General features: G+C 40.3%; 1 protein-coding gene across 1 annotated transcript; it reads left to right on the plus strand.

Moving 5' to 3' along the window:
- The first annotated feature begins 144 nt into the window (after nt 1-144).
- On the plus strand, nt 145-20499 carry cdc42ep4b (CDC42 effector protein (Rho GTPase binding) 4b). The gene is made up of 2 exons (XM_059324691.1): nt 145-354; nt 16515-20499. Exon 2 carries the CDS (start codon nt 16697-16699, stop codon nt 17702-17704), a length of 1008 nt encoding a protein of 335 aa, XP_059180674.1. The 5' UTR covers nt 145-354; nt 16515-16696; the 3' UTR covers nt 17705-20499.
- Nucleotides 20500-25438: the final 4939 nt, after the last annotated feature.

Raw genomic sequence — 25438 nt, forward strand, 5'->3', positions numbered from 1 at the left:
AGCCCACCAAGTTGAAGTTCTGCCTATTGTTATGTGTTGTGGATAAATGGGCCTCTGTCCCTTTAAACCGCAGCAGGAGGTGGTGCTCTCAGGCACATGAGAGGAGGGAGGGAGCAGAGGGGAGGAGAGGGGGGAGGGCCGCTTTGTGAGCCACACACATGCAAACTAAACGGACATTGGAGCACCAACAAGGGAACCGTCCTGCCGCAACTCTTCTGCTTCTCCTGCCGAGGAAAGTGACTGACTTTGCAGTGACACAGCGGCTTCTCCTCCCGCTCTGCTGTCCTTCTGTGTTTACGGGAAGTAAAGTGGAATATAACCTGAAACTTTTGCCACCGCTCGGACCAAAGAGAGGTAACATTTCTTCATGTTATTGTTTTAGAGTTGAGGGAGCTATAATGTCCAGTTCTATTACACTTATTTAAGGCCAGTGCTAGTGACGACTTTTAGTTAGCATTCGGCTTTAGATAGCATGTCTAATATAGTTTTCAGGCTACTCTGTGGGGTCAGAGAACAGGCGAAGGGTAAAAAAATCTGCATCTCATTTGAATGTCAGACCTGCCTGTGGTCAATCAGCGCCTGGCAGTCTCCTCGGGCTCCTGGCTGTCCCATATGGAGCGACAACAATGAGCCCTCTGGCGTCCTCGGTGTCCTCCATCAGCCTGGTGAATACTAGAAAGGAAAGGGCAAAGCATAACATGATTAAAGTCACTAACTCAGTTTGCCTTAATGGGTCAAAAAGTGCTCCACAATGTTTTCTTTGTGTCCAGATACTCTGCTTGTTTTATATGGAGCTGCATGTTTTTACCACTGCAGAAACTTTGCTACTTTTAGAGAATTTGTTTCACAATCATGAAGTTGTGCAAAGCTCCTCAAACTATGTTTATCATGGGATCTCAGAATATAGAGGTTTTAGGTTACAGTTTGGCACAAATGCATTTGTTTTGCTAGAATTCTTGCTTCATAAAAGAAATATATAATCTGTTTTAGAGGCAAGGCCAAAACCACAATAAGCTGATGAAAGGAGTCACTAACTGAGTAAAAAGACAATTAGAGTAAATTATTTCTCATGTGGGATCTCCATCAGGATTCCCAAAGGGCCCACAGACCTCTGGACTGCCAAATTACAAATCATTAATAACTTCTTTATTAATTTTGTAGATATGCAACAGTAGAAACTAGGTCGCAGAGTCTGAAATAAGCATCCCAAATAAGTACTCCCAGCTCCAGGACAGGATATGGTTCAATCAGAGCGGCCAGATGGACTTAAAAGCATCAGTTCCCCTCACTGAGAGTTACATAACATTACCACTCAGCTTTGGGAACACAAAACACTCTAAACTATCTGGGAATCTACCAAGAGCTCAACAAGCTACACGGCTACTTTCACCTCATCCGTCACTCCTAAATTTGTCCACTTTCCCGCATCATTAGCGAGTTCTTCCTGTTTGTGTTTACAGACCTGGCACTTGCCTCTCACGGTCATCATGCTTGATGAACTGGGTAATTTACTCTAGAATCGCCACCATGGCTCTATACCTGCCCAGCCTCATTCATCACGCTCTGATCGAAGGCCCGTATAGTGTGTGCTTGACTTTAACTACGCCGGCCATAAAGTGTGCAGGCCCGTTTTATAACGTCCACTTTAATTATTCCTCACTCCTCGTTAGTAATCAGGCCTTCATTTCTGTTAAACCGCCAGTCTGGACAAAAGCATGAGGACATATTGACTAATGGGCTTGGCTTTGGTGTTGTCTTTGTACGACTGTTGCCCTCTGACCTCCTCCTACACACACATGCACAAACACACAACCACACCCTGACAACAGCCCTTAGGTCAGTCAGTATTTGTCACTATGCTTGATGAATCATTTACCCAGAAGTGTATTGGTAGCTAGATTAAGGAGAAATCAGGCAATTTGAGAGATTTAGGCCAAGGTCAGACTTTTGCAAGTCTCTTCTCGCCTTTCTGTGTCTTTTCCAGTGACTAAAGTGATGCATTATCACACACACTCCAGGCCTTTCAGCTCCTTATTGTATGACTTCTCTAGAGCTGCCAGGCAGATATCTCTCCATCAAGATCTATTGTGTGTGCTGCAGAGTCAGAGGGGAGGGGAGATTGTGCGTGTGTGTGTGTCTGTGTTATCTCTGACTGCTTTTTTTTTGCAATGGAGGCTATTTCAGTTGGCTCTGGAGGATCCTGCTGGTGCTGCGTAGTGAGGAAGCTGGCTACCTGCCCGACTCCGACTGCGCTGAGGTCATTACAGTTTTATACTGCAAAGAGGGCGTACAGGAGTGGGGGTTGGGGAGAGGCAGTTAGACTCATTTGCACTCTTGTGAAAACACTGACTTCAGGCGGTTTCTCAGGCAGTTCGTTAAACTGGAGGCAACTAATTTCCTCGTCAGTATTTTGTGGAGGTTAAACGTATGGAGTTTTTTGCTTTAGTTTATGAGAGAATAAATACAAATTAGAATCAGATGTGATAACCTACAGTACATTGCAGGTTCCCATGCCTCAGGAAATGCCTATGTGAATTGTTTGCGGCCGCTGTAATCCACCCACCTTTATCCCATGCTCCATAGGAGGCCTGCAGGGAATGATGGGAGAATATCTTGACATTTGGTCGGCTGGATGGCATCGTTGCAATTACACGGTCCGTGCAAGAGGTCGTCTAGTTGGGGGAAAGAAAACTAGAAATATGTCTTTGTGAATCATTGTTAGCAGGGGGGGGGGTTCATGGATTAAATTTTAGCCAAATTCCAATTGTCAGCTGTAATGTGTATAAAACATCACTTATTGATATATTATAACTTTATTGGAAGTGTTTCAGTAATGCACTGTGGCTGTAGATGCCTCTGAGTTTCTGTGAAGTGTTAATCATTTCAAAGGTAACGGATGTGTAATTTTTTCAGCTGTTGATACTGGAAAGCATCGAGGCTTATGCTGAACTCCCCGAGGAGAGCTGTTTTGTCTAAGACAATTACAGGATTCACCCCGCCTGCAAAGAAAGCAGCGAGGTCTTTGAACTCTGAAGAGAAATCATGCTGAGGGTGTTCGAGTTAATCTTTCAGCAGACTTTAGAATCCAGTTAACACTGGATGTCATGCTTTTTGACAAATATATTTGCCTTTGAACTTCGATCAAGAGAAGCAAATTAACAAGATCAGTATCTGAGACAGAGGTTCCCTGTTAAAAAGGCCGTAATTTAGCTCTGTGGTGTCCAACCTTGTGGCTTGTGGTGCTTAAAGGCAGTGACTCGTTTCTAGCTGCGTACGTATGTCTGTGAGTCATGACCAGGTCAACCAAAGAGTCTTTCTGTTTCATCTAAAAACATTTTTACAGCACAAATCATGTAGTAACCCCAGGAAAACTTTAAAAAACTAGAATATAATTTGGTCCAGCAGAATTTTTTTAAATTGTTTTTCTATCCTATCCTGTTAATCCTCTAACGACCTCACAGATTTGCCTCTGGCCTCTTGATCGAGTACCTCTGATTTAGTCTACCAAGGCCATTATGATCATTCTTTTTCTCGACAAAACCCCGTGTATTTGTTTTCAAGAGTAAATGATCTTATTTTGGAATTACAGTAAGTGTTTAATAGTTAAAGAGGTCAATAGTGTGTCGGGGGCCAAACCCTCCTGAAAATCCATCAGCATTCAATATTGGGCACAAGGCTGTAATCCTGTTACTCAGAGAGAAACCTTAGCCGGTTCTGGCACAGTGACACCACATGCCCTTTGCCACCCCATTTAACAACAATATATCACGGCTGTTCCCAAGAAAAAGGGGCCACTTTCGCTTTTTCTTTTGTGCAACAACCCGTATGCACCTGTCACCCGACCGCTCAGATTGGTGTCTGTTTTGGTTACCGTCAGTGTAACGTGACCACCGTGGAGGAAAATAACCCGTTCGTCAGGAAGTATTTTCCCAAACACTTCACACTGAAAACACTTCAACCCACTGACAGTTTGACGCCACAGCTATTGATCGTGTGCTTAAAAATTACATATTACATAATGTAGTTGACGATTGAGTTTATGTTTGTAGTGTTGTATCGTCACTCGAGCAGCACATGATACGCATAGTTTAAACTGTTGAACCAGTTTGGGTAATTATCATGTCTGAGGTGAAGCGAACTGTGGCCAGTGCGGTGGGTTGTTCCCACATTGCGAAAGTCTCGGAACATCTTCTGTGGTTTCTGTTTTAGATCAACATCATCCATCATCAGCGGACACACCTGTCCTCAGAAATCCTATCTTATGACAAACACATTTTGCAACATGAGCCATATCTTTGTTTCAGTTATGACATGATGATGCAGTGGCACATTTAAAGGGACATTTCAGTCAACCTGGGTCTCATTCTTACATTTTTTGTCCGTTACGTCTATTAGTCATGATGATGTACTCACTACCTCTTTGGCAAACCAAGACTTTGGGAAAGACGACTTCAAATGACTCATAAGGATGACAACCCTTTAAAAAAAAAATAGAAAAGAAAAGAAAAAAAGGAATGCAGCAGCTGCAGGGATTTCCAGTGGACTACTTTCTGTGTTTACTTTAGTCATTCTGAGAAAATTGTTTGAGATGAATTCCCTTAAATGGAGTTGTGTGTTTGTTTGCTTTTTGAAAGTTGTCGGAAACTGAGAGTAGGACCTGGGTTGACGAGGGTTGCCATTTACAACCATTTTGAATAAATTGGCAACCAATTCTTTGGTTGTAATCAGTGGTAACCACTTTTTTACAATTCTACAATCTCATTTTTTATTGCTGTTATAGTCATAACATGAATCATATCACTGTACATCATGTCATTCTATAAATCCTATAAATTACAAGACAAAACAAGTACTATTAATATGAGGCAAATACGTTGCAGAAACTTAAAGCAGATGCTTATGTTATTCCATCTTGGTAACCACTTCTAAGTCACTGTTGAGCTCTGTAATGTCATGGAAAACCTGGAAAATCTCCCCTTGAGCTGCATAAATTGTCATCTCTCTATGTAATTGAATTCATTAGAAAATCTCTTGTTACACATACAGTTAGAAGCCGATAACCCAGCAGTTGATACATATTTATAACAGTGTATCAGCAGAATTGTGTAAATGAAACAGTCTGATAAGAAACTCTGCAGACTTGCCTTTCTTTGTTCCACATTTCTATTAAATTCAAGTGCAGTAACTACTATAGCGTGCTGGCTTCTATAGCATACACAGTTAAACATTAACAACATTGCATTAAGTTTCCCTCCTCTGCTGTTTGTCACTGACACACTATTGGTTTTAGCAGCAGCCATGCTTAGTGCAGCATATGTTGACTCAGGGTCATATATTGAAAACACACATGACGGTGCAGCGGGCCAGGCTTTGGCCTGTTTACAGTCCAGTGAGCCCTCATTGTGTTGCGACTCTGTATAGACACAGAAACAGGTGGTTTGTCTCTCAAGCGTGCACTGAAAAGACAAAGGAGGACTGTTGGCGTAACTGTGGTCACCTCTGTGCCCACGGGATGACAAATTCATGCCAGGAAACTAGTTCAGGAGATGGGAACGGTCACATGAACTACTGTGGGCTGTTATCGAGGTTGTCTGATGATCCTGTGAGAATCGCTGAATAAAGCAAGACTCATTTTCCTGTCCGAGCCTCCAGAGGACATTTTTAGGTCAGTGATCCAGTGCTGTGGTGGAAGGTTACAATGCCTGGTAGATAGGTATCTTTGTCTCTTTGTGTTAAATTAATGGGAATGGCTGTAAATAATAGGGGTTATTCATGTGGGTCACCTTTGAGCCCCGAAGTGTGTGTATGTGTGTGTACGTGCATGTGTTTGTTTTCCTTTATAGGTACATGCGTGTGGTTTGGGTGTGCCAAAAGGGTTTGGTTCGCGTCTTCCTCTGCTTTGTTTTTTGTTCTTTCTCCTCCATTGTACTTTGTGCCATTGCTGGTTCCTCAGTTACAGATAGATTTTGTCTGTCATGTGGGAGCCAACAGTGTTTGTGTGTGTGTGCTTGTTTTTAAATCAAAAGTGTGTGAGTCAGAGGCCAACTCTCCCAGGTGACCCTTGAACCTATTTACGTTGCAGTTTCAGTAGGGGTCTGTTGATGGACTTTAAACTTAATGCTCACATTTACTTACACACACACACACACACACACACACACACACACACACACACACACACAGCCACAACAAGCCATCTGTATGCGCTCCACTAATGAAAACTTTATGCTCGTAGACAGATGTTTCCAGGAAATCCAAGTTGTTGCTTGATTGCCAAAATCAAAGTAGCATGCCAGATGTGAAAGCTATCTTTAAGAAAACCAAATAAAAGAAAGATGGATTGCGGTGAGATGACACTGTTGATACCTCAAAGACTTTAGGTGGTGATTCCCGAAAGGATTTTGAGCTTTTATCATCTGGACAGAACGGATCTCCGTGTTTCAAAGAAGCCATATTATGCGATGTTAGGTTGTGGCTTTTATGTTGTCTGATGTAATCCGCTTTCCATGCCTGTGGCTTTTTATTTTGAAGGGCTACAAGAAATGATTTGTTGTCTTTGTTGGTATTTTTCCAATTAATTTTACACTCAAAAAAGTCCCCAGAGCTCAAGGTGACATCTTTAAATTTCTTGTTTTGTCCGACCCACGCTCTTAAATCCATATAAATTCAATTTACAAAAAAAAATAGCAATTTGTCCCATTTGACAAGCTGGAAACAAAGAATATTTTGCTTTATAAAAGACATTAAAGGTTTTAATTGTAGTCCGACAACTTATTTGGCCTTGACATGAATTTAGCTGCCATGCACACATTGAATTTATATTAGATTAAAGCATGCACACAGATCAACTCTGTCTCAGTGAGCTGAGCTGCTGAAATGTAATCAGTCCCTGTGTGCTTAGCGTGACATTCCCGAAGAGTTACACACACGCACACACACACACACACACACAGTCACAGCACTAACCAAATCATTGTGAATGTTGGTAAATCAAGCAAGGGCACAATTAAGTTAACAATGTGCTTTATGAGGACAGGAGTCTTTATCTGCATCCCGTTCTGGGATTTTTAAGCTTGTCAACTTCTGTTGTCAGTTGCTATTATCAGGTTGAAGTGGGCATGTTTGTGGGTCTGTGTGTTCCCTTTTGTCGGCAAGTGTTTTGTTGTTTGCAGTCGGTGTCATCAAAGCGAACACCATGGGGATTTATTAACTCATCTTGTCAGTCAGGGCTCTGTGCCTAAGGCCTTTATAGCCGGTTTGTGTGTTTGACTTCAGTGGGGAGGCTGCTTATAAAAAAAAAAAGGCCAGGAGTCGTTGACAAGTTGACACAGTGCAGAAAACGGACACTTATCTCTCCATCCCACTCACAAGCCTCCTGCTGAGTCCACCAAAGTTTCTACATGTGTATGTCCTGTTTTTGTAGAGTTTGTCGCTTTATCTTTTTGGTGATTTGGCATTTTTCTTTCCCCAAAGGTCTAATTCTGCAACGTGTCAGAGCTTCTGACCCCCTTTTCTTTGGAAAACACGGCAGAAAACCCTGCCAGTAAACTGTTTGAACTTATTAACTATAGCCCAAGCCAACTATGACTTTGGCATCCCTGCTGTAGCATTTTGTATTCCCTCTCTGTCTTTTTCAGCACAATCCTCAGCAGAAATTCTGCTTTGTTTTGTCGTCCAGCAGCTATCGGATGGTTCATTCAACCACTTGGCTCAGATCCTGCTATCCGGTACCAGGCGTGAATGCGGTCTATTTGTCAGAGACTGATGGGGCGGATTTCAGCGATTAATTAGACATGTACTCTTGTGTGCGCGCGCTCACACACACAGCGCAGTACAATCTCTCCACTGTAGGCGTAATGAGGGTTTGGGTACATTTCATGCAGGACACGGAGAAAGAACGTCTGTCACTGTGCTGGCATGACTGAGTGAATCCAATGTGGTGACACCCTTCACCGCCCCTTTGAGGGTTTGTTTCTCTTCAGTGGTTCCATCTGTGCCTTTCCCTTTTTCCAAAAGTCCCCGCGGTATTGTCGCTTCACATGGGTAAGGTTGTGGCCCTTCACATTTTTTACTCAGCATATTATTCATACATGGAGATGAGGGGCATTTTGTTCCCAAAACATCTCTCAGGAGATGTGTTGTGGCCATTGGCTTATTATATAATCAAGAAATATGTTCATATCTATCTGTTTGGTTTCAAGCCAAGGTTCTTCTTCTCCCTCGCTGGCTGGAGCGCAGCATGGCAGCACACCCAGCATCTGACCCGACGCTTTGTTCAGGAGTAACAGCTTTATAAAAAGGCCAGCTTGAATGGAACCAGAGAGAGAAATCTTTTGGAATCCTGTCCTCTGCTTCTGGATATCAGGATTTGGATTACAAAAAAATCACTAGTCATGTGGTGGTGATAGCGCTGGGTCATAACTGTAGCTTGTGCAAGACAGGAAATGTGCTAGAAAATGCATTCTGGAGTCAGAAAGAGTAGAGCAGGCTGGTGGGTAGGGTTGGGAAATATGGACCAAAAGTCATATCCAGATATATTAAGGCTGAATATCAATATACGATATATATCCCGATATTTTTATCGCAAAGTGAGAGCAAATGTTCAGTCAAAGCCAAATATAACATGTCACAAGTAATTTTATTGAAACCGTTTATTTAAGCGAACATAAATACTGTATAATAGGAGAACCTTTTTATTAAAATCAAAGCTCCATGAAGTGTACATTTAAATAAAAAAAAAATCTTAAATAAAAATAGCCTATGAAATAAATAAGCCAATCTCTTTTTGAAATAAATATATTTATATGAGGAAAGAATAACAAACATTACGAAATAACTAAATATGACAAACCCTAGTAAGGGCAGCAGTTATACATAAAGAAAGAAAAAAATGTAAACTATATCGATATATATGCAATATAGTCTAATTCCATATCACATTTAAAAATATATCAATATATTTTTTATATCGATATATATTTTTTGGGCTGGATGGAGGTGTGCAGTTTGCTGTCCTGAGCTCCTGTCACAGGGCTGAGGGCTGGCTCAGGCATGCTGGTTTTATTTGCTCGCGTCAAACACGCTGGCCTTAATCCTCCTGTGGTTTTGTTTCTGTCGGTGCAGCATTGGGGCCCTGCAGGCTGATGTGCTACAGTTTACTAACACACATACAGAGGGCGTGTTAGGCTGCAGTCCTGCTGATGTAGGTAGATTTTCCCCGCGCGCTGCTGTTTGAACTTGTCTCCCAGAGGGTTTTTTATTTTTTTTTAAATGAACACGATGATTGTTCACTATCTTGTCAGTCCTCTGCAGATAAAGCACTCAGGGTGATCAGAATGCCTCATCTGTGAAGTCCAAACTGTCAGGTTTCTATTATCTACTATATCACCTAATATGTAAACCATTGCTGTATTTGAATAATTGCACAGTTGCTCACATATTTGCATATCTGCTTGAAAATCTTGATGCACTTTTCCATTGTGACTAGCACATTCTGCAGGTCATTTTGTGACTCGTCGTTGGCAATAATTAGTTTATTTTAAGCATTATATTAAGCAATTATTGAGGACTCTTATTGAGGATTCTGTAACTTCTTAACGCTTTGGGGTGCAGTGTTTAATTTAATAGCAGCGTGTTATGTGAGGACAAGTCTGTTGACGCTGAAGATTTTGCTAATTAAGGTATTAACTGGGCCCCCAGGAAATGTTCATTTTAATCAAATAAGGTTTTGTTTACATTCAACCTTTCTGTTCACCCATAATGTCTAATAAACACGTCGAACGTGTTACTGCCTCATAAAGCAATTACAACAATTACAACTCACATCTTCCTCAGTGGAATATCATAAAACAGTGTATTAATAATTGATTTAGGAGGATATACTCAGCTGAGGAGGGCTGAGAGTTGTGGTAGGAGCTGCCAGATTAGGCTAGGTACTGAATGTAAGATTTCTGAGGTCAACAATTATTTTAATGCTGATTAGAAAAACAAAGAGAAGCAGCCTTCTCCTCTGCTACACCGGTGGAAAATAATACAAACGCTAAACCTGCTCTACAGGGTCACTACCGGTCAAAAAACATCATTTAATTAGCTTAAATGATGAATTAATTAACCACACAAAGTATTCACAATGACTATTATGGGACATTAGGCAGCTCTAGAGCCACATGGCCGTTTAAAAGCAGAAGTGGAACCAAGTTATTGTTTTGTCACGAGTAAGTCTCAAGCTTTTGCACTGTAAGTACCAAGTCGTTAACTTTTACATGTCACAATGCACTCTTCAACACATGTAATGCCATTAATTTTAACAGCAGACATTTACAATGATCATAAATGTCTTTTGAAGTTTGTCGTATTTGTTCTTAATGGTTTTCTCCTGAGATTTGATTGGATACTGTCGGAAACAAAGAAGTGTATACTTGTCAGGAATGATTCAAGTTAACTTAAGTATCTTCAGGAAATGTATTGATTGGTGGCACACTTTAAATAACATACTTTTTAATCTTTGAAATCAACTGATTCCTGGCATATTTTTTTAAATAGCATACCTTTAAATCTTTGGGTATTTTCATCTGAATTAATCTCCAGTCTACAATTTCTACAATGTCATTTAGCAGATGCTTTTATACAAAATAATGTACATTTAAGAGTTAATACAACACAAGCAAAGATAAAGCCCAAAAACAACACATGAGTAAGTGCTATGGGTTAAGTTTGAGTCCATTAGGACGTAAGTGCTTTTAGGTAGTGCAGACAGTGCAAACTTTTTTTTTTTTGGTCAGCAGGGTCAGGTCAGTACAGAAGGAGCACCAACCTTTACTGTTAATCCAAACTGTTTCCTCTCAGAAACTCCACGTGGGTGTGTTGACTGAGAGAGTTCGGAGCCCTCCAGGGGTGATTTACATGCATCAGATCAGTTTCCGGTGAGATCATAGTTTCTTCTAGGCCGCGTTACACCTGTTTGGAGCCTCTCTTTCTTGAAATTCACATGATTTCCACCTTGTCTGTGCAAGATATTTCTGCCATTTGTCATACAGGGTTAGCCTGGGAGCCATGTGAGTAGATATGAAGTTGAACAGGAAGAACGGGTTCCGTGTGTAGCAGGCGGTAATAAGGTAGTACGTGGGAACAAAGGCTGCGTAGTGTCATGCGTCGGTAACAGGTCGGCCCACTATTGTAGCTAAAATCAGATGTTACTGTATCATTCAAACATTTTAAGACTTCGTGTGTCACTTTTCAGGTATGTTATGTGAAACGAGGCTGAGTTTTTGTGCTACATAACCAGAGTGCTTCAGTTGAGAGCAATAAGTAGATGTTGGACTGGAGGAAATTCTGGGCGCCTGGAAAAACACAGCGAGGTGAGAGAGAGGCTTTGCTAATGAGCTCACGCCAAGGCTACAGCAACATGATGTGAGGCAGAAACTGACTCATACATAGTTGATGAAGTCTCCTAATTCCTTCATTTTTAGCACATTTCTACCATTTCCGATAATAAAAGTTTTTTGTTCATTATGTTTATTTATTCAACAGTTTTTGTGCATGGACACCGACAATGGGAATAGCTTTAAAATAAGATGATAAAGAATTTATTGATAATATTTCTGATGATGGCGCTGTCAGCCTCCTCTCCCCCCGTGGGAAACGCATGTTTGAGCTGGAGGTTATGAGCCTTGCAAAGTTGCTGCAAATGAAGTTTGCTGACCTTCTTTGTCAGAGTTTCCATTCTTATGCAGCTCCATTGATTCATTGATTAGCAATGTCATAGACGGTGTGTTGGCTGATTCGCATAATCATTTGCATATCAATGTTGGTAACAATAGGACTTAACAATGGAGCGGATTCAAGGTTAAATAAAGCAGAGTTCTGGCTGCTCAGACAGCAGAGACTCTGTGTTGGATATCACATTGAGAAAAAAAATGACAACTGAGGACTTTAAGCTTTAAAAAAAACTTAAAACAAGGCAAGAGGTTTATGTAAAACTGCACTTATTGTATTTCAAATCAAAGAGAAAGTTTTTGCACAAAATTAAATTCTGGAATTATTTATGCAAACATCCCTGCATGTTGTGAACAATATATTTGTATTATTTGAGTATTTTTGGCTATCCAATTCACTTTTGCATGAGTGCTTTCACCTTGTAAATAAATTATAATTTTTTGTTTTTGTTGTATCTAAATTATATTCCCCTTTCTGTACTCAACAAAATACCCTGGCAGACAGTAGTTGGGCTCCTATAACTGTTGTGTAATCACCCTCTACATGTCTCCTTGTAGCTCTTGCATGGAGGCTTCCACCTTGTAAATAAATCATCAACTTTTGTCATTTTAAAAATTCAAACGCAGTCAAAAATAGACACAAGAAGCCCTCTCAGTCAGCGTGTGTCTGTTGCTTTAACTCGACAGTTGCTGAGCTCTGATTGGATAAGCAGATAAAGCCTCTTTCCCCCCGTTCACCGGGTGGAAGGAGAGAAAGTGGCGTTAGGATAACGGAGGACTGTATGGCGCCTGTGATCCACGGGATTACAACAGGGGGACTGAGTGCTGATGAGCATGATGGTTGTTATGATGTCATGCTGGACGCATCAGAGTCTGCCAGCGACATAAGATGCTCTAAATCATTAATGGCCCTGTCACCACTTGTCTCAGTTTGAGCTGGAGTCATGTGGCACCCTGAGTGCTCGGTTACATAAGGGGCTTCGTCACTGGCTGGCACCATGACTGAGGCAATAATTCTCAACTACAACAAACTACATATTACCTATGTAGACATATTTCGTGCTCTAATACAAATATGGTCAGCAGTTTATATTCATAGCTGTGCTTTGCTAGTGTGACCCCATTGTCTGTTTTGCTCCATGAGCCTGTAAAAAGAGAGCTGAGATGGAATTTTCCCCCCAGCTGAACTGAGAATAAATGTGGTACAGGCCATACGGGCCAGACTGGAATCCCTGGTCACGATGTATGAGCAAACACTACGGGCTATGAGTGTATGTTTTTATATCTGTCTAGACATTGAAAAGAAAGAATCCTTTTACTTTCATTTATATCAGAGTCGGTCTTATATTAGTCACCCTATGCTCACAAAATCATAGATAAAGCACTGGGAAGTAATCTAGGACATTAACTCCAGTCTGTAATCTACCTTCCTCTCCCCAAAAGCAAATAAAAAGAACATCCAGTAAGGTGAAAACAGTTGAATAGTCCATTCAGTAAGTCTTTTTTATACAAACGCTTAGAAGGAGAAACAACCAGCAGTTAACAGAAATAGAATAAAAGCAGAATGGACGTTTAGCTGGTACATAATAAAATGAAGACGGTTGTTAGATGTCATGGTGACAACAACACATGTCACAGGCCACCAGCCCGCTGTTCAGCCCAGTATAGTATGGAAGCATGGCAGAATTATGTTGGTAATTCATGCTTTTATAGGCCGAGGATAAAGCATAAAGTTGTTAAATGTTACTCATTTAGCGGCTGGTCCTGCATGCTTCGTTCTACTCCATTTCTCTTTGGTTGTTTCTACAAAACCTCAGTGAGTCAGTATGCGACCTGCAGCAAGCAGATTTATATGGAGGTATTACAGTAGTCGCCAATGGCCTAACCATCCTGTTGTGTTCTTTGGAATGGGAACGTCCATTTTGGTCTTACCAATCCACTCTTTATTTTCAAAATATGAATGAAAAAGACCAAAAAAATGGTTATCTTTTGTACTGGTTTGTGATTTGTGATAACTTTTTAATAAATAGCTTAAAGATTGGGGCCGGTTTTCCTTCCAAGCTAACGATCCGCTAAAGATCAGGTATGGTATTTAAAAGGAGCTTAATTCAACCCTGATGCATAAAGTATTCATAGACTTCCCAAAAACAACTTAAATCAGATGCATACATGTTCTCTCTGTATGTGAAATAACTTTAAATGCAGCTACACTTTTATATTCAGAACATTAAGCACTGTTTTCTAGACAGACTAGAAATGGTCTATGAATGTTATTTTGAAACAGTAGAAGGCACATAACACTGCCATCCTTCATGATTTATCTTTTACAGAGTACTGAAAGGCAAGAACTAAATATGACAGGACTGCCTGCAGGCCCTACTTCATCTTTTGTCATGCACACAATAATGGGGTCTTGATGATCCTGAGGGGGTTTGAACTATTCCTCATCAAACACCGAGGGGCCCCAATAGACATTAAATGGGCCATTTCCTAGGAAGACTTAAGGTGTGGGGTTTGCACCTTTTGATATTTGAGCACCCACTGACTGATTTTATGTTGAGGTTGAATGTCTTGGAGTGACGAGGCACATCAAAGGCATTCCCCTTCAGCTACAGCACCGCTGCGATTGTCTTACTTCCCTGCATGTGGCCACCAGGAAGGGTTAATCCATCCATCTGAATCCATCTGAATGAGCGGATCTCTCCATGTAGGGGGATAAAATCTCCCTCGCTGTCTCCGGCGGGCTTAGAGACAGGAAGCTGGCCTGGTAGCCGGTGCTCTGCGCCGACGTTGCCATAGAGAAACACAAAACTATGGGCAGCGGGGAGGAACATATGAGTTGACGAGTTGTCTTGAGTGGTCAGTCACACATTCAGCAGCCGTCTGTGGAGCAGAGACTAATTGGCTACTGCACAAGGCTGCCTTGTCAAGCCATGAAGTAATAAAGGGTTTAGCTAATAATAGATCATACTGCATTAATCTAACCAATATGAGTCAGCTCAGAGGGACTTTGTGGGCATTTGTTTGTTCTACACTATAATCTTATAATTTGGCATCCAGTTGCTGTTTAAATAGCTTTCGTAACAGTAAGCCCATTCCACGTATAAGGGTGTGAACTTGAACTTCACAATACATCTTGAAAATAAGCTTTTCAAGCACTATTGTTAATGCATTTGCTCTTTGTTCAGGCCTTCTTTTGTACCATCTTTTTTGTAGTCGGGGACAGTGCATCTTCGCCATTAGCAGCGGCAGAACAACAGAAGAAATCTTGAATGAAGTTGTTGAATATGGAGGATAAAAACCTTTGGCAGTGGATAGAGTTCAGTTCTCTTCGGGGATGATCTCTCTTTTGAAAGAGCATCGAACAAAACAACAGCGCCAGCTTTTATCATCTATCAAACCCCCCTCTTTACCCTCTGGTGCTACAGTTGCCTTTCCAATTGAATGGGTTCTTGTCAGAGATGCAAATGTTTTCATGGGTGACGTTTCTTTGGAATATTGTTGAGTGAAGCCCCATTCATTCACTGCGGGGATACGTATACAGGCCTAGAGCGTGGGCTTCAGCTCCGGTTTGAAAACAGTGAGGATGACGGAACTGCTGTCTGGCTAAAACAATTGAAACCCTTGTTAATGTCAGTAACACATGGAGATAGTGGACTGGAGCTAGCACACAAGTGGGTGTCTAAACGTCTTCACCCGATTCTCTTTAAAGATCACGTTTCAAGGCTGGAGTCACTGGTGACTTGAGGACAGTCTGGTCTATGAAATGAGCCACATTATCTGCTTATTGAGTCAGAGATAATCGGGGTGAGAACAGGGTCAAGGTGAGCTGAAAGAGCTTTAATCAAGAGCACCCAAACTCCAAAACTCCCATCTATGACTTGGCTTTCACCAGAGCTGATAAACAAATGTGTCAGACATGGCCACTGATGTTTGTTCAGTAAAAAACAGATCAAATGAAGCAGTGATAGAGGGAACAAAATATTCCGTCAGAGCTGCTCAAATGTCGCCTTCAAGGCTAAAGAGACTAAGGCCGACACTGTGAGAAAACACAAAGAGCCCGCGATCGAAACACTTTATCTCTTGATGATAGGAAGGTTAGAACATAATGTAACAGATCTGGACTTTCTGAGCTGTGCTGTAAGTCGATCCATGCTGAAGAAATGCTGTTCCACTTCATTCTTTTTTTTTTAAGAATTCTTTTATTCCTGCCAGCTTGAACTGCTGCGGCTCCCAGTATCCTGTGTCTTGCTGGTTATGTAACAGTCAGGGGCCTAAATGGGAACTAAAGCACAGCAGAGACAGAGGACACTGCAGCCACTTTAAAGGCGACAGCAGCCTGCTAGTGTTTTAGGAAGAGCTAAAAAAATGTAGTGAAATAACTCTATACACACATTTGAATGGGAGCTTATTTTGCCTGGGTAAGCTCCACTGGTGGTATTATTATTGGTTTTGAGTAAGTTTAAGGTGCTGTGAACTTTGTACCAGAGAGCTTTTCTTCACCGTTACATAACGCCCTCTCAGACTTCTGCATATAAAAGCTTTTGTTGGTTTAGAACCACTCAAGTGAGGATTCATTTTACTCTGGCAACAAAACTTTGTATACATGAAGTGGATCAGGACAGAGCGAGTTATGCATCAGGAACTAATAGATACAGCTTTTTAGAGAAGCACTTGCACTGGTATGTTATTTTATTCAAAATAGTGAAATGGTGCTGGTTATTAATTGCATGTTTCCACAAAGTCTGCCAAGAACAAAAGTAGTGATGTGGCTTTAATGCTCTCTATTGTTCTTCACAGGCTGATCCAAGGGTAACATGAAACGGGGGCTGAAGGACCAGAATGGCTGCACACATTAAACACCTGGAATTATACTTTCTTTGACGAAGAATTGCCAAAAAACTCTGGAACAAACTCTCTTGAACTCCTACAGATCTTAGTTTTAATTTCTCTCTGTGGATTATAAGTAACAGGCTGCCATCATGCCTATTCTCAAGCAGCTGGTGAACAACTCGAACCAGTCGAAGCGGCGGTCTCGGGCTGATCTGACTGCGGAGATGATCAGCGCTCCATTGGGGGACTTCCGCCACACCATGCACGTTGGCAGGGGAGGGGATGCCTTTGGGGACACTTCGTTTCTTAGCACCCGATCGGGGGAACCTCCCAGGGAGCCAGAACCAAAGCAGGGCTCCCCGGGGCCTAAACCGGGGCTGCTGTCCCGCACATTCAGAAGCAGCAAGCGATCTCAGTCGGTCAACCGGGGGGACAAGTATGACTACAATATGATGGCGCCTTCCGGTGGCTCGTCCAACTATGTGAAAAACGCCATATCCCTGCCTTACCTAAACAATGAGGATATTAACAGAGGCAACCAACTGCCCAAGAGCGTTTCCTCGAGCCCCATGAAGAGGCTGTCGGAGCACGAAAGCAAGCCGGTAAACGGAGCAGCGGCAATGGCGACATTGGATGCAGAGTTCGATGAGCGGAACTTCGGGGAACTTACAGATTTGCCCCCATCCATGCCCAAGGGAGGCGGGATGAAGCACGCAGAGTCTATGATGTCCTTCCACATCGACTTGGGGCCCTCCATGCTCGGGGACATCTTGAGCGTGATGGAAAAGAAAGGCTATGAGGACGACGACCTGGGCTACGAAGAGGGCAAGGGCAGCGAGGGCCGTGCGTCGCCGTCCCTCATCCCCCACATAGATGACGATGAAATGGAGGAGCGGGCCCCGGCGAGGCCACCTCGCACCATGTACCAGCAGAAGCCCGCGGTGGATCCCTACACCCCCGAGCTGCAAACAAGAAACAACCACCACAACCTGGACAGCTGCTCCGTGTCCAGCTCCGGCTCGGTCACCGAGGAGAAACCGCAGTACCACATCCACGACGGCGACACGGACAGTGCAAAGTACAGTTCACCTCGTGGGGAGGAAGACAGAGATTTCACCTTCATGGATGACGACGACGACGATGAGATTAGAGTGTAGACTGAACTGGCGTGACTGCCGTGGGAAAGACACTAATGGAGAGGCTGGAAAAGTCAGAGGAGGGATTTAGAGGCAGGACCACATCTGCTTTAAGCTTGTTGCAGATCAATCTAATCTCTGCACACTTTGTTCAACATCATAAATAAAACCAATTAAGCCTTATTCACTGTGCTGTAGTGAGGATATGAGCTGAGGCCGTGTTAGAGTGCATACAGACTGGCTCACAAAGTGGAACTCTTGAAAGCTTTTGGATTTGTTGTCATTATTATTTGGGGGATTTCTCCATTTTCACATAAGACTGGCTCCTGTGTTAAACCCACGTCCTTCTAAAAGGTGCATTTACAAGCCTACAAGGAGTTAAGGGTGACCGTAGGGTTCAGGAACTGTACCCCCAGCTGTCAATCATACAAATATCACATTTGGTGTGAGGAGAAGGATATGCAAGGTCACAAACCAGATGTGGAAGTGTACTACAGATTCTGAACAAGGAAGAGGGAAAGGACAAGAAGTGAAAGTAAGATAGCTTTGTAATCCCTGAGTGTGGGAGTGATCCTGGAGCCTCATCTGCCAACGACAATATCTTGGCTTAGACACTAAATGGATAAAGTAGCTATTACTTTTGTCTATATCATGAATTTAAGAAGTGATTTCTGCTATTTTTTACTTTATTCCGTGTACATAGAGTATCTGGAAGTCGATCTATAGTAGCCTGTTGTATTTGAGTTTGGTAGTTTATCATTTTTGCCGCTGTCTCTCTTTGACATAGTCTTCATTTTGTTAAATTCACAGAGAGCTGTGGTATTTATTCATTAATTTTATAAGGGATGGATCATACTTAATGTGCACTGCTAAGTCTTAAAAAGTTTAGATTTCGGGGGTTTTCTGATATGTTGAATTTCTTACAAAAACGTCTTAAGGGTACTACAGAGTGAGCCAGCTTTTCTCTTTTGAAGTTGACTGCAAGGCACTTAAGTATTGGACTCAAGTTGACATAAAATTGCCTAAGTCACATCAATCCTGCTATTGCTGTCATGGTGAGGCTGTATTAGGTGACAATGACTTCGCCCGCTGCTAGTGAAGGCTTTTAATTAGAAAAAAAAGTGAATTGTCAAAAAAAAGAAGGCCTTTTGTATGTGTTTGGGTCCTGGATTTTTCTTTTTTTTTTAAACACCAGGGCAGAAGGTGGTGATTGTGGCTAATTATGTGTATTTCTGTGTCGTCACATCTCATTCCACATCATTACTGAGGTTGATAGGATTAGCAAGTCAGCAGAAAGGCGTAAAAAAAAAAGTTTGAAAGGGAGTTGCTGCAGTAGATAAATTATTATATCAAAATTAATAGTTCTGGCTCCATCCAAAACACATCTACTCTCCAGACGCGTGTTCAGGCGTGTCTCTGAGGATGTAAAAACATGTACAAAGTGTTATTAGAGCGCAGCTACTTAATAGACGGGCATCAGGTATGTCTCGGGGCGGTGAGGGTGGCAGATATTTCCTGAACCGGCCCCACAAGTGATACTATTCACCTCCTTTACACAACCCAAATCACACAGTAGGAACAGATGATTAAATCAACCCATCATCTGGCCTTTCCCTGTCTACTCATTAAATGTGCTGGATTATTGGCCCCCAACCAGCTGGAACTGCTCCAGAAACAGCGGGGTCAGGAACAGACAGGTGGGCTGTTTCTTGTGTTTGGTCGGTTTCACAATGCGAGCTCACTCCGTAGACTCCCCCAGTTTACTCTCAGTTCTAAATAAAGCAGAAAAACGCTGCTTTCTGGTGTCTGTGATTAACGTCTGACCTTTTTTTTTATTATTTGGTGTTAGAAAACTAATTGCCAGGTTTGACACATGGGAGCATTGGATTTCCTGTTGTGCCATTGATGCAGGGGCGTGTACATAGACTCAGGATGCTGTGCCGTTCTGCCTCGGGGCGTTGTAATGTTTTGGAAACACGTTTGAATGAACAGGCTGCAAGAAAATAAAAGTGATCTGGAGGAAATTGCCAAGTATGTTCTAACTATATTATTGGGTAACATTAGTTTGATTCTTTTTCTTTTTACTCATGTATAGAGATGCAGTATGATTTGAGTCAGAGCTCTTTAATATTTTGATGTAAATGGGCCAAATTTTCTTTTACTTTGTGGATTGTTTGGGCAGCTGCAATCCTTCATGTTCATCACCAAGAACAAAAACACTCCTTATTTGTCCTTGTTTTAATCAAGTCATGTAAATATAATTTGTGCCATGGATGATTACAGTAAACAATCTTTTGTTATCAGCAGTGAGACTCTGTGGTACCGGCGTGAGAACCTGAAGAATGTCAGCAGCGCTAAACACTAAACGGCACATTTGTGGCCAATTGTATTTGCAGTGGAGAATTATGGGAAAGTAGACGAAATTACGCTGAAATACTTTCTTGTAATTGTCTAAAATCTGCTGTGTTTCTCTGTAGGAGACTCCTAAGTAGGCCAGAATAAACCATTCTGCAAATACTTTCTGCCCCAGGTCTGCCTAAAAGTTTTCCATGCCCTGACAGCTGTGGTTTGTTGAGTGGCAAAAAAAAAAAAAAAGATAAGGACTGCGAAAAACAACTGACTCCAAGTTCTGCTGTTGAATGTTTTCTTCTTTTTTCTATTCAGTGGCTGTAGTGTAATGCCAAGTATGCACTGTTTTCCTTTCCTACTCCTTTATTCTGGTTTTACAGTATATTAATATATTTACCTTCCTCACTTTCCTTTCTTTGAAATAACAGCTATATTTTTCAATAAAAGAGAAAGCTGGTAATCTTTAACTACGCCTCGGCTTTTTTTGTGTCATTTTCCAGAAGTCTATCACCGCAGGAGGCTGCAAACTCTGCTGCAAGTTTATTCACATCCTGCTTCCAAATGCTCATTGAAATCTGACCTTCAAGTAAACCCGAGAATTTTTTACTGAGGGAGCTGCTTGAAGAGTTCCAGCCACATCCACAGTTTAACAAACACCCACTTGGAGTGGATTAATCTACATAAATAACCCTGAAATGAAAGATAAAACCCTGTTTAAAAGATTTCACATTACGGGCAAGATGCGTCTTGTTGGCTAATTAGAGCCCTGCAGCCTGACATTGATTTTAACAGGCTTTAGAACTTGTTTGATAACACATAAAGACGCTTAAAACACTCAAACATACTTTGTGTAACTTGACATGCAGGAATTAATGTTAACATATTTACTTCTGTTGTATGATCCAAGTCGTTTTGTAGGGGAGGAAATGTAGCTGAAATGCTGCATCAATGACGAATAAAACCAACAGTAAATTATCTGTACAGATGGAATACAGCACAGCTTTTTTTACCCTGAGAATAAATTCAGTTTTTCCAGTTGATGGCCATCTGGATATGTGATGACATACAGTGCTATCACCATTACCCCCGCACTTAATTGGCATGTGATGTCACCGGGTTTGAGCCAGCATCGTAGCACACACGTGTCGTCTCGTGGCATCTCGGGTGTCGGGACTGTCCCAAATTATACACCAGAGTAAAAAACATTGTGATCTCTGGCCAAAGAGACCTCATCTTATACTCAGTGGTGGAATGTAACTCAAGTACTGGGCTTAAGTTCAATTTTGAGTATTACTTGATTATTTCCATATATTTCCAATAATTTCCATTATGTAACTTTATACTTCTACTTCACTACATTTTGAGGCAAATATTGTACTCTTAACTCCTAGTTACTTTTCTGGTCGAGATTTAACATAAAAACATGATACGTTTAAATCGAATTAAACCTCATAACAGTATATTAAGTAGTAAAAGTGAGCCCTGTCTTTACAAAATTAAAATGCTTACATAAATTCATCAAAGCAAATAAACTGATAATATATTTAGAATGTATATATACTGTATATATACACATGTATATATATATATGATAATATAACGCTAAAAGGTAAAATAACAATCTGAGTGGGTCCATTCTGCATATTGAGTACTTTTACTTTTGATAATGATACTTTTGTAGACAGACAGACCTCTGGTTATACAACACTGCCTGTATGCAACTGCTGAACTATCCAATATATAACACTAATTATCCTGCATAATCAATGCAATTACTGTTAATACTGAGTAAATGTTGCTGGTAATACTTCTGTGCTTCTACTTTGGTGGGATTTATACTAGATACAACCTCAGGGTTTGTGCACAGTCTTGAAAGTTTGGAAAATGCTAAATTATCATTGTATTTATAGTTAATATATTATAATTGTGTTTTGAAGGTTAAGAATATGCTTTAATTTGGATATACGCCTTCAAAAATGCTCGATTTTCAACGTAATCTGGTGTTTTCATCGACACAATACACTAACTTTTCATTAAATTATCACGATTAAAACAGTAATAAACAAGCTTAATATGCACAGCTGGTAAAATAAGCAAAGTGTAAATACACATTGATTGCTGTGGGTATAAATGAATTAGATGAAAACGGATTTAAGAGTCTTATCTTTTTTTATTTAGTACCTTGAAAGTGGTTGAAAAGTGCTTAAATATTACCCTAAAAGTGCACCGTGTTACCTTGATAAAGGATTTGAATCCTCTTCCACCACTCCCTACAGCACTGATGGTTCAGTTTCTCTTTAAGCTGCAAATGAAACCCAACAGAAGGTTTGGCACTGCAGTATACTTCAGTTTCACTGAAAGTTTTCTCTTCCTGCTTGACGAATCACTCCAAAGCTGTTCTTTACAACTCATAAAAAGAAAATAATTGCAAAACTTGTTGGTTTAAATTCCAGCCCTTAAGGGAAACTAAATAATTTGTGGATATACTTGTTTATAAGTGTGCCACTATCGCCCTCTAGTGTCACTTTTAGGTTAATGCAGGTTACATTTCAGGACTATTTTTCTTCAGACCCAAATTCCTGCTAAGTATAAAAATATATTCTAAGAGTTAAAAGGCTCAGGCAGATGTCATCTTTATGTATAATTATATTTATATATACAGTGCTTATCAAATGTATTAGACCAGCAATCTGTGCCACAGCTGTTCTACATTAACAGCATTACTAATTACCCAAATCATTTTTTATGTTTCTGTAATGGTTAATACACCAGTATGTAGAAGCTCTTTAACCAAAATGATATTTTTAATGCTAAAATATAATTATTATTGTTATCCATGAATTTTCAAATGTACTGTTTTACCCAAAAAAATGTAAAAATAGAAAAGCACATTATCATGTCTTGATTAAGAGTCAAATTATAGTTATTAATTTGCATTCCTGAACAGAAAATGAGTTTAAGAGGTTGAATGTTCTGCTTGATTAATTGCTCAAATCTGGATATAAAAAGGTGAATTTTGTTTGTATTTGCCAAATAAATAACAACAACATTTTAGTTTTAAACAAGCTTTTGAAAGATTTCTGAAATATTTATATTTTGTTGTTTTGATGACAGGTTTATACATTTGTTAAGCACTGTATATATATCTTATGAGAAGTTAGGATATATACAATGGAAGAAGTTAAATTTTTTTTATTCATGACTTGTCTATAAACAACCAAGGCATTGAATCCAGCGTCTGATCCTGCAATATTACATTACGGCAACAGGCTTTGGTCTTAAGTCCAGTTCCTTGGTGTCCATATAACATCCATCGCCATATTTCAGAAGAATTTCAGCTTACTTTAATACCAAATATGCCCTCTGTTCACTTTTAATGGCACTGTTTACACCAGGCTTGTCTGTTTGGTGTTTGGATATTCTGCAAATACACAAAGAATCTGGAGCTGATCCCTGAGACACGTCTGCAGGACAAACTATTCATGGCTTTTCAATCCTCATTCTCACGTAATCTAAAAACAGAACGCAGCTTCCACAATGCACAAAGTGTTTTGGGAAATTTAAAAACGACCTGCATGATAATACACGATTCTGTGAATGTTCTGTGCAGAAATATCCGGAGAGTTGAGAAAATGGTCAGAAAGCTCAACTCAAAGCCCAGTTTTTACTCACATTTACTCATATTTGCTTTCCAATTCTGTTTTACAATCAAGCATGAAAACGTTTGTTACTCTAATGCACATCAATTATTTTTTGTTCTTTCTCATTATGGCTCCAGAAATAGTCGTCCCAGTATTTAGCTTCATGAATTGTCAGACTAAAGAATTACATTCATTTTCTCCTGTATACATTATCCAAAACTAAAGCCACCAAATGCTTCCTAATCGCCAATTACACTAATATCCTACCCTTATGGCTTGTCATTTACACAATACAGCAAAAGGCATACAAAATGTATTTGCATGGACGGCTAAGAGGATTTCTAAATTGTGCTTTCAGTAATGTATCGTCTTTGTTTCAGTCTGGAGGAGGACAAATAGCTGGATCAGAGCGCTGACTCACTGGAGCGGAGATGCAACAGTCTGTGTTATTGCCAGCGAGATAAAATATCCGACTGAAAAAAATAATGTCTGCGTGCGATGCTGTAAATATTTACCCTGCTTTGCCTCTTGTTTGATGTTTCCCATCTACTGTACAGCATGATGTCCTGAATTTATCAGCTATAGGGACATAAAAGAAAGTCTTATGAGTCTTATATCCTCCTTGAAATGCTATTTTACTAGTTTTATACTGAGTTTTGTTGGCTAATAATAAAAGCTCAGAAATCCTGATACTAGGTTATTGGAAAGGCCCCTGACTTCAGACTGATCTTCTTTTTACAACTGTGTCTGTACAGCAGAGTTTAATAGGTCCTGTCAATTTGGTTGACTATACAACGATGCAGAGCAATCATTAAGCATACAATAGTAGTTATTATGGAGATTAACTACATATATTGTGGTTTCAATGAAGGATTTGTTCTTTTGTAAAGCACAGAAAAGAAGGTTTAGCATGACTTTTTGTGAAGTGACCTTCCAGCAATGTCAGCCTGATTATAACTACCTCATTAGTGAACCTGAGCTGTGCAGCCTTTGTTGAGAATGTAATAATATATAATCAACAATAATATATATAATATACACTACTAGTCAAAAGTTTTAGAACACACCAACTTTTCCAGAATTTAATTGAAAATTATGCAGTTTAATGTCTCAGTGTACTCTGAAATGAATGCACATTTGCAACATTTAAAATTCTTTATTGAGCATGATAGTGTTTTGAAAGTAAAAAAAAGATTTAAAATCACATATTATGTTGGACTAAAGGACTAAAAAAAGACACAAAATGACCAAAAAAAGACACAAAATGACAAAAAAAGACACCAAAAGACACAAAATGACTAAAAAAAGACACAAAATGACAAAAAAAAAGACACAAAATGACTTACAAAGACATGAAAATAATTCAAAAATTGACAAAATAGCCCAAGACTCCATAGAGTTAAGTTGTTTACCCATTTCTTGTTCCCTGAAAAAGGCCTACCGTACTTTTATAATTCTGAAATATACATTATTTTTCAGTTTTGGTTAAGCTTACCTTTTTTTTATTTACCTCTGGCAGTTCACCACTTATCTTTGTACCCTTTCAAGCTGTTCATTTGACTTGAACTGCTTGAATTTCAATAAAAAACTGGAAAAATTGGGGTGTTCTAAAACTTTTGACCGGTAGTGTATATAAAGGTCGGTATCATTTTAGAGGTTTCAGTTTGTCCTGTTTTGCATGACTGTTTGAAGTTTCTCAGATCTGAAACTTCACTTACTGTTGTCTCAACGAAAGCATAATACTAGTGTCTCATTTTCATTAAAT

The sequence above is a fragment of the Centropristis striata genome, chromosome 21 (genome assembly GCF_030273125.1).
Source record: "Centropristis striata isolate RG_2023a ecotype Rhode Island chromosome 21, C.striata_1.0, whole genome shotgun sequence".
Classification (NCBI taxonomy): Eukaryota; Metazoa; Chordata; class Actinopteri; order Perciformes; family Serranidae; genus Centropristis; species Centropristis striata.